Genomic DNA, 11,428 nt, shown 5'->3' on the forward strand with positions numbered 1-11,428 from the left:
TGTCACTAGACAGTCTAATCAAAAAAACCTTAAACAAAATATTATCTTGATGAATAAAAGTTACATTATTAAAATTTTCACCTTTCACTAAAATTTTTAAATGCGAAGGGGTTCATGAAAATTTTATGATATATAATTTGGGGGACGGGTTAGAAAAGGTTAGGAACTACTGTTATAAAAAGTAAATTACAAAGAATTTTTAATGTAAAAGGAAAAGTAAATACAACACAAAAACCCAATCTTAAGGTATTTTGATTAAATAAAAACAGTTTACAATCAATAAAAAAAAAAAAAAACAATAAATAAAAATCTTTGAAAACATAATACAATTTTTCTTAATCCTAAAAAAGACAACAAGGAAATAATAAAAAAGCATAGTAGTTCTAAGGGACTTGTTACAAAGTGCAGCGGAAAAGCAATCAGTTTACGCCGCCGCTTTTACGGATGATGCTTATATCTTAAATCTCTTGATTCTAAATCAAAAATCCAAAAATCTCTAAAAGGCTATTTTTTATCTTTATTAGCAAAAGTTTTTGTCTATTTTTCTAAAAACTAAAAAATTAACTTTAATCTTATAAGTAAAATAAAACATAGCATTACTTACAACGACGTGCGTAACAAGAAATTTAAAATTGCCGACATAGACCTAAATAACAAGCAACATTACAATGCTTTTTAAAATTATGCATGACTTTTTAAAAGTAAATTTTTCTGTTAGTTTTCATAAACTAATTAACTGTAACAAAATAGCTGTAAAGTCAATTACATAGTTGTGCATTGCACTGTTTCATTGTTCATTTATATTTTCGTTTCTAATGACATAACTATCCGGATATCTTGTTTCTAACGAGTGTTGGATCTTGTTTGTTGCAGGAAAGGAACTCCCATCAGTGGACGCAAACTCGTGTTTCTTAGAACGCGACGTTCGACGTAAAATAGTTCTTCTTAAATATGTTGTTGCTTTACCAACATGATTCATAAGAATAAGTTTTGAAACAAAAAATGAACAAGGTGCAGCTAAGAATGTTACGTACAGTACGTAAGGTGCTGCAAATGGAGATCCCAGACTCCCTAAGGTACATATTAATGACCAAAATGGTAAAATTAATGCCTTGGTCAAAGTGTAAATATGTTGACGCTTGTTTTTTTGAAAATGCTCAAATGAAGCCCATTCATGTAAGTATTTTGATCCAGTAAGTAAACCATACAGAATAATGATAAAATTTGCGCTACTCGAAATAAACACAATCATTGCAGAAAAACGAATAGCAACTTTTGATTCATTATTTCCTTTTGTAGCAAAACTTAAAACCATATTTCCAGCAAGAGGACAAAGGCAACAAAATGAAAGAAATATTTTCTGAAAATATAACATAATGGAATTGACAGTTTTAATTAAATGTATTACTGCATGATTAACATACCATAAAGCAGATACTAAGCAAAAAGTCCCCAGAAAGGTAAGAAACTCTGTCTTCATATGATTCAGTGCATATGTTAGACTGTGGCCATTGAGTTTATCTGGTTCGGGAAACTCTTCCACAGTAATGTCGAGTATAAGAATACATGCTACAATTGCGACAGCTGCATCGCTCATAATTTCAATACGCTCTTTTGAAATATTTCCTTTTGAATAATGCTCTAGAAATGATCCCTTTTTCCCTTCATTAAAACCTTTCATTCTTCGACGAACAAACCAGTAAACTTTTCGAATTGTTGGCATGACAATTAATAATGCTATGAAAGCCCATGACACAGCAAAATGAACTAAACAAAACAGGCCAGCAGTTATTAGTAGAATTAAACTAATTAACGGTCGAAAAATCATTATTAAACTCAATTCACGAAGATCAGCTTTCGACCAGTTTTTTAAATCAACATGTAAAAGGTTTGGTGAATGTGTGGCGTATAAAATAATTCCAATATCTATTATTTGGAGAATTCCTAATACTACGCACGTCGATAAAACTGATACTTTTTCATAAGGATAATGGCCCTGCAAAGCCAATGTAAACGGAAGCACGGTAGTTGCTAACATTTCAAAAATTACCAAAGTTAATATAAAATCATCAACGCGTTTTATCACAATTGCTCGAAGGTTCATGTTTTCCCAAATTGTAAGAACAATAAGAAAGCCAATAAAAAACATTACGAACTCGTTAGAATACGAGTCAATAAATTCAGATAAAGTTTGGTTTGTTTTAATTGTTTCGTTTATATATACGTGTGTCGTTGTGACATTATGCATTAAAGTGGTATTTGAAATTGCTGCATTTTTAGTTTCAGTGTTTTTCATGAGGGCTTTTAAGTTTCTTATTGGTAGAACAAGAAATGTTGCGCATGTTGCCATCACAGCATCAGAATAAGCAAGCATTCGATCAGAAGAGGTAATATCCCCTCGATGATGATCTTCAGGTAATTTTTCATCAACATACTCATTATATTTTTCTTCTAGTTCCTTATGCTCCTCCCTAGTTCTACCAGAATTTTCTTGTTTTGTTTCAAGTTTCATTATTTCTATAATAAAAATAATTGGTCTAATAATATCATTTAGAGTTTAATTAGTGATGGACTACCTAGCGACAGATAAAAGTATAACAAGATATAAATAAAAAAGTTTTAAAATCATCTAATTAAAGATTTTAACCAAACAATATTATATAGTTTGAATGCCAACTAAAACTTTTTTAAGTTTGAAAGCCGACTTAAAACTTAAAAAAGAGTAGCAAATAAAATAACATAAATAAAAAGTAATTTAAAGAATAAAATAAAAAAAACACACTAGCTAAACATATACAAATAAATTAATAAATGTTTTTCGTAATGATATGTATATATATATATATATATATATATATATATATATATATATATATATATATATATATATATATATATATATATATATATATATATATATATTTGTGAAAAATTTGTATTTTCTAAATATATTTAAACTCTTTGTTTTATCTGGCCAAATCCGGTACTTTGGTTTATATGGCAAGACCAGGCATCGAATCTCGAACCTTCAAGTTTTCATTTATATCTCTGATTGTAAAACTTAAAAATAAAATGATTTTTCTAATTATAATATCTTCAAAACGCCAAAAGTGTTAACTTCCAACTTTTTTTTTTTAGAAATTCGACTACTTTTTTTAACAAAACATATGCAATACTGTATCAATATAATTTAAGGTATAACTATTTGTATAAATTTGTAAGTATTATGACATTTCTTTTAATAAAAACCAACAGTTCACAGATGCGCTTATAATATTTATTTAATATTAGAAACCATTTTCGTCCCTATGCGTCCATCACTGGTGATTTAGTACTTCTTAGGGATAATTGACTGACAATCAATAGTGATCTTCACTCAATCACCACACGATCACCGCAAAAATAAGACGCATAATAAAGTCAGCTAGTTTTTTATAAGTAATATGCCAAACAACTCAGCTGATCACATTATGAACTTATTGTAGTATAATATGATATACTATGAAAAACTTTGCACTCTAAATTTAAAGTTGACGGTAAAAAAATCAATAGTTAAAAGTAGAGGTTTCACGAATATTCGTCAAATATTAGTCGAATATTTGTCGAATATTTGTCGAATATTCGGCAACTATTCGTCGAATATTCGGCCACTATTTGGTATTCAGTCTATTCGGCTAATCTTTTTACTATTCGGTATTTGGCTGAATATTGCAAACTATTCGGCTAAATACCAAATACCAGATTGTATACTAGTATTCGGTATTCGGCTATCCCATTTAAGTAAACCGAATATTTTAATATTGGGTAATTGCTATCCAATTTAAGTAAACTGTTCCATTCAAAAACTTACTTCATTTGCAATTAGAGAATGGTTTGGTTGTATTTTAATTATAGTTTAAATAAACTATAGTCAACAAAGAATGCATGCTGTGACGTGACCTACTTGCAAATATAACAAATACGCTCACAGCGTATTAACATATGCATTTCAATGAAGCTGGTTGAAACCCTCAAAATAATTACGCGTTGCCAAATATTTCGCAGCAAAATATTTGGTGCTTTGGCCGAGCGTCTAGCCGAATATGTTTTTTCCGCTAGATAGTAAACGCCTGACCAATAAAAAATGCAAAACAACTTGGCATGTTGCATGTTCAAACTAAACACTAAACCGTTCAAACTTCCACGAGTTTACAATGTTTCATATTTGTTGAAGGTTAATGGTAAAAAAGGTTATATATACATATATATATATATATAAATATATATATATATATATATATATATATATATATATATATATATATATATATATATATATATATATATATATATATATATATATATATATATATATATATATATATATATATATATATATATATATATATATATATATATATATATATATATATATATATATATATATATATATATATATATATATATATATATACAGTATTGTGAAAAAGTTAAGAACCACTAAATAAAAAAAAAAATTTATTTCAAATAATTTAATTAATTTTTATTCTATAGGTAATAAAATAGTCTTTTTTTTTTCAAACATATTAAATATAGCATGAGAAAAAAGAAAAATTTTTTTTTGAAAGTTAGTTAATAGAACCTATAAAAAATAAGGATTAAATATTATGTGTTAATTTTTTTTTATTTTTTTTGTGAAAAAGTTAAGAACCACAAAGAATTTTTTTTGCTAAATGCGGCGGAAACGTCTTTTTAAATTTATTTTTCTCTTTTTTTTTTAATATTCTTTTAATGACCTGAGTTATTACCAAAGAACCAATAAAAACATTTGAAAAAAATTAATTTTTTTAAATACTTTTAAAAAAAGTATTTAATTTCAAACAAAAAAAAATTCTTTCCTTTTGAAAAAATGAGCAAAAAAGCTATTACCTATGAAGATCGTGTAAAAGTGGTGCATTTTCACCAGGAAGGTAAATCCGCTCGCGAAATTGGAAGAATTGTAAAGCGATCACATAGTTCGGTGCTAACAATCATCAAAAGATTCAAAGAGACGAAATCTTACGTTGATCGCCATCGTTCTGGAAGACCGCGTTTGACGACACCCAATGATCATCGCCTTTTAATCAGGTTGGCAAAGAAAAATCGAGCCATGCCGTCGCATGAATTAAGAAGGGAATGGAAGCTTTCAAATGGACGTCAAGCCTCGGCATCACTTGTGCGTAGGAAACTATTAGCTGACAATATGTTATGGAAAAAAGCTGTTCTGGAACCGCGACTTGCCAAACGACATATAAAAAAGCGAAAAGAATTTTGCCAAAGCGTCAAAGAATGGTCTAAACAAAAATGGAGGACAGTAATGTTCCGTGATGAGATGAATATCGAGGTTGATAACCGAAAAAACCGAATTATGATTCGCAGGCAGCCTTCAGAAAAATATAATCACGATTGTATCGTTCAAAGAACAAAACAAGGTAGCGGGTCGGTTGGAATATGGTGCTGCATGACATATTATGGTCTCGGTATGTTTGAATTATTTGATGGTCGACTCAACTCTACTTATTATGTCGATATTTTAAATAACAACTTGTTACCGTCAATTGATGCACTTGAGCAAAGCGTTCCGTTCGTTTTTCAGCAAGACAATGCACCATGTCACAGGGCTAAAATTGTCTCTGAATGGTTCGAAAGTAAAAATATTGAGCGTCTAACTTGGCCACCAAATAGCCCAGATCTAAATTGCATTGAAAATCTTTAGAGTTGGCTTGATAAAGAGATTGCCAAGAAAGCACCAAGGAGCCTTGAGGAGTTGCGCAATATTTTACCAGCAATACTTGGAAATGTTCCCAAACATTTTTTAGAGAATTTAATAGACTCAATGCCAAATCGTATAAATGAGTGCTTAAAAATTCATGGTAGAATTACGCGGTATTAGGTGGTAAAAATTATGGTTTTTTATTCTGTGGTTCTTAACTTTTTCACAATTTTTTTAAAATAAAAATTACCTATAAAACTTTAAATACATTTTTTATATTTGTTTAAAAGTTTTTATCACTATTATTTTTTTTTATTTTTATCACTATTATTTTTTTACCAGAAAAATATATTCGGTTAAAAAAAAATTTAAAAATAAAAATAAATTATGATTTGTTTTTTTTGTGGTTCTTAACTTTTTCACAATACTGTATATATATATATATATATATATATATATATATATATATATATATATATATATATATATATATATATATATATATATATATATATATATATATGTATATATATATATATATATATATATATATATATATATATATATATATATATATATATACAGTACCTACTCAAATTATTAGACTCAAAAAAAAAATTAAAGATTTTGTTACTTTTTTGGATTTTGTTTGTTAGGTAGGGGTTATTGCTGTTTACTTTTTATTATTTATATGTAATATAACTTCCCGTCATTCATTTTTTGTTTTAGATTAAAAACATTTAGAAATATATATACTTTTAAACAATATTTTCAACTTTATAAAAGGTATGGTAAATTTTAGTAATATAAAATTAAAAACATTCAGTTGTTTTTATCTTTTATAACTCAGATTATATGTCTTTATATGTTCAAATTATATGTCTAAATTATTGTAGTCTGTCTTAAAAACTCAAATAATGAAATTTTAGTTGTTTTTAAATGTGTTTTTTTTTAAGTATCCTTGTCATATAATATCTTATTAAATGTTGTTGTGGTTTTAGGATTAATAATGGGTAAAGCTAGTGATGTTTCCCCACGTAAATTAGCTAAAGTAGCTGTTCTTCTGCAAGAAACAAATCACAGTCAAAGAAATATTGCCAAAATTGTAAAAGTCTCACAGGCTACAGTTAGAAGAATAAATTCTAAACTCAAAATGGGGGTCAAATTCGAAGCACAGCGAACAGGCTGCTGTGGCCGAAAAAGAATAACAAGTGCTAGAGATGATAGAAAGATCAAAAAAATTATTGACAAAATCGTAAAATGCCAGCAATAAAACTGGAAAGCGTTTTGAAAGATCAAGGAATTAACTTTTCATTTGGATCTTTAAGAAGGCGAAGTTACGGGTTAGAATTCAAGTGCAGAAAGCCACTGAAGAAACCAGAAATTACCACTGCGATGATTAAAAAACGTCTTGCTTGGGCTAAAAAACACTCTTCTTTTTCTCAGGATGACTGGAATAAGGTAGATTTTCCATTTATTCTCTCCTTAAACTTAAACAGATAATATTTTATTATTACAATTTTTTAAAAGACGCTTTTGCAATAATATCTTACCACAATTGATTTTACTAATACTTTAAATATTATTAAACATTAATATTTATTGCTATATTCAGGTTGTATTCAGCGACGAAACTACCTTTCAAACTTTAGAAGACAAAGCCACGTTTGTCCGCCGCAGACCACGAGAACAACACAAGCCAGAATGTATCGTAAACACGGTAATACACCCAGCATCCATAATGGTTTGGTCATGCATATCAAGCATGACCAAACCATTATAATTGCTGGGCGATTGCTTGTATTGCATATTAGACACACAAAAAAGATAAAAAGCTAAAAATTGAGTTTGAGTCTAATAATATGAGTAGGTACTGTATATATATATATATATATATATATATATATATATATATATATATATATTTATATGTATGCAAGTTGGCATAAGTGCAAAGGAGAAGGGAAACTGGCATAAGTACAAATCGGCATAAGTGCGCCAAAAGAATATATATCATAACAGGGGCGGATCCAGATCACGAAATGAGAAAGGAAGGGGGGTGTTGCGATGTTAAATTTTTTTTGAAAGTGGAGGGAAGGGGGATGTTGCCCCCATTGCGATCCATTCATTCGTCCTTGTATCATAAATAGATTTCAAAAATTGGTTTAAAGCTAAGTTTGCGTCGGATAAAGCGCGTGTGTCTTTTTCTTAAAGAAACGCTCCATTTTTAAATGAACCAAAATTTTACGATAATTGTTTTTAAATCTGTTAAAACGTTCAATGACGTCAGAAGATGGGCAATAGCAATAACTTGAAAATTCAATTGTTAAAATCTCTTCAGATGCTTACGTCAAGCCTCGTAAATAAGCACATTGCGTGGCTTATTTTCTTTACTTGCTGATGATATTATTTTAAAATATAGCAAATAGATAATTAAATTTACTTCATCGGAAGCACACCATGTTTTAGTTACACAAATTAAGTATAAAATATTTAGAGCATCGTTGATACATGCATAAACGTTTTCAAACATTAAGCTTCTTGTATAAATGAGTAAAGCATTCAAATATTCGCGCTCTTGGAGCTTCTCTATTTCTTTGAAACAATTAAGATCTGGGTCAGGTCTCTTAATTTGATCTGGATCAGGTCTCTCACCAATAAGATAACTATTTTTTTAAATGAAATTAAGTAAAGTCAATTAAAAAATAAGTAGACCAGAATCCATTTTAAAGTACCTACAGAATAAAAGATTTCCTATTTTTAAAAATAACGCGCAATGAGTTTATTTTAAACCATTTTTACATATTTACCCTTTGCTTGTAGTTCTTTAGTTTCTATAAACAACTTCTTTCTTACTTCCGTTGTTCTTTCGTTAATCTTCATTAATATGTATATATCCGTCAGTTTAGAGTTTTAATTTGGAGTAAACTTCCATTATTAAATGTTTATCTTTATAGTTTAATTTGACAACCATAGTTCAAATTTTGTGGTATACAACATATAATTGAAACCTGAAAAATAGTACTTTAAACAGGTCAATACAAGTAGGGCTAGCGTTATGGGTGTGTAATAGTAGTGATAACTAACACCCTCTTCCCGTCATTTTCCGGCCCTTAACACTGTACTGGCGTACGATTGACTGTAGTATTTAGATTTGTCGTAATAATAATTTTGTGCAATTATATAGTTGACGCAACAGGAGAAATTAGCAGCTTAATTTTTTTGAACCTCTTCACCTAATTAGTATTTAGTAATTTAGTTAAAAACAGAATATGTGTTCACCATAAAAACATTTTTATTACAAATAACGCCTGAACAAAAAAAGTTTGTTTACCCTTGAAGTAATAAGAAATGTTTTTATGCCGCAACTGAGTTTTTATTTTCCATAAGAGGACCAAAAGTATGGAATAAAATCCTATCTAATAAACTTAAAACTCTTGAAACTCTTGACGAATTTAAAGTAAAATTGAAGCAAATGCTCTTAGTTAGTGATGGAGTGCTTGACTTTTTCGGGTGACACAGATAAGTTTTTTCGATTTAGTTTAAAGTTTATCTTTGTCAACCCTTTTAGGGTTTTGGCTGAAGCATGCTTAAATACATAAATATATATATATATATATATATATATATATATATATATATATATATATATATATATATATATATATATATATATATATATATAATAACTGGAAAGGTTTAATTTCTTGTTAAAAACCTTTTTTTTTTTTTATTTTTTTTTATTGCAAGTTTTACTTTGTGCAAATTTAAGTTAATCTTTATATACTTATTTAATTAATATTTATTCCTAAGAATTTGTTATTTTACTTTTTATTGATTATTTTATTACTTTAAAAATTTATTTTTTTTAAAGTAATAAAATAATCAATATCATTTTTTTCACCCTGAAACTTTTTGTTTTTGTTTTACCTTTTTAAAATAAAGTCTTATTTTATATATATTGGTAACATTTATATACTCTATACGAAATTATTTATTTTTTACGGAATCAATCTCGGGACTTGGCGATAAGATAAATTGTGTCTTCTTCTTGCTCCGGCCATCTGTATATTGGAAATATTGGTTGTATTTATATTTTTATAAGGCAAAAAATGGAGGAAAAAAAAAGAGTATTGTATATCGTTGTAGTATATATATATATATATAAGAAGAAGTATAATATAAGAATAAGTATATCATTAGAATATCATAAATACTTTTTTAATTCCAAGAAGGTTCTTATACCAAAAAGGAAATCTATAAAAAAAAGTCTTGTATCTAAAAATAGAAAATACTATGATAAAATTTTTTAGCTCCTTAAAAAAAGTTCTATTTATTTTTTGTTTTTGTCTTATTGTTGCTAAAACATAAGTTTCATAAAACATCATTGACGTTTTAAAAGTTTTTGAAGAAAATAGAGCAAAAAATTGTTTTACTGCGTCGTTTTTACAATTATCCAATAATGGATAAAGGCATGTCACTAATATATGAAAAAATGCTGTTATAAAATTTTTTTATTTAAGTTAATAAATCAAATAAAAAACTTACTTCAATTAAAAAGGAGTTAATAATTTTATTTTTTGAAGTTATAATACAATACGAATATAAAATAATGTATATAATACAAATTATGTTTATAACACAAAAAAAATATATAATACAAAATGTATATAACACAAATAATGTATATAATACAAATATAAAATAACATAACCTGAATTTAAAATTCGCGTTATCTTTTCATAGTAATTCTTTAATAATAATTCTGGGAGATGAGAGGAGGTGTTATTTTACGAAGTCACCCCCTCTCTTTCCCGTAAATTTTCCCCTATATATATATATATATATATATATATATATATATATATATATATATATATATATATATATATATATATATATATATATATATAATATATATATATATATATATATATATATATATATATATATATATATATATATATATATATATATATATATATATATATATATATATATATATATATATATATATATATATATATATATATATATATATATATATATATATATATATATATATATATGTATATATTAAGAAAATTAAGAATCAGAAAGAATATTCATTATTAAGATAAACTAATTTTAATGATGAGATATGATGAAATATGATTACATCATATCTCATCATTAAAATTAAGTTGGGGATTGCTTATATAAGATAGTACAAGTAATGTAATAAATAAATAATGATAAAGATTTATTACTATTCCTGGTTTAATATTTATAGATGTTTAAGGATTTTAAAAATAAATTTATTTATTTTGATAGATTATTGAATTATTATTGAATTTATCTTGAGTACTAAACATTTTGCTGTTATTCTTGGATATATTCATTAGTCAGTTTAACACACACCGCTATTATCATTTTCGCTTTTATTCTTTTTTTAAAAATTAAAGTTTTGAATTAAAGCGTTTTATATATATATATATATATATATATATATATATATATATATATATATATATATTATATATATATATATATATATATATATATATATATATATTTATATATTGAAAATAAAATATCATTATATTATCATCAAATCAAAAATAATATTATTTTCAAATGGATAATATTAAAATTGTTTTTAAAAATAGGAACATCTAAAAAAGTCAGCGCGATTCTTAAAATTTCTGGGATTAAAAA

At 26.4% G+C, this 11,428-nt stretch overlaps 1 protein-coding gene across 1 annotated transcript in view; it reads right to left on the minus strand.

Moving 5' to 3' along the window:
• Positions 1–232: 232 nt before the first annotated feature.
• Positions 233–11,428, minus strand: part of LOC105848097 (endosomal/lysosomal proton channel TMEM175) — an 11,370-nt gene continuing 174 nt past the window's right edge. Inside the window, exon 2 of the mRNA XM_065816794.1 lies at positions 233–2,517. Coding sequence (XP_065672866.1) covers positions 788–2,512 — 1,725 coding nt within the window. The 5' untranslated portion in view covers positions 2,513–2,517 and the 3' untranslated portion in view covers positions 233–787. The remainder of the gene's footprint in view (positions 2,518–11,428) is intronic.

Source organism: Hydra vulgaris, chromosome 13, assembly GCF_038396675.1.
Source record: "Hydra vulgaris chromosome 13, alternate assembly HydraT2T_AEP".
Classification (NCBI taxonomy): domain Eukaryota; kingdom Metazoa; phylum Cnidaria; class Hydrozoa; order Anthoathecata; family Hydridae; genus Hydra; species Hydra vulgaris.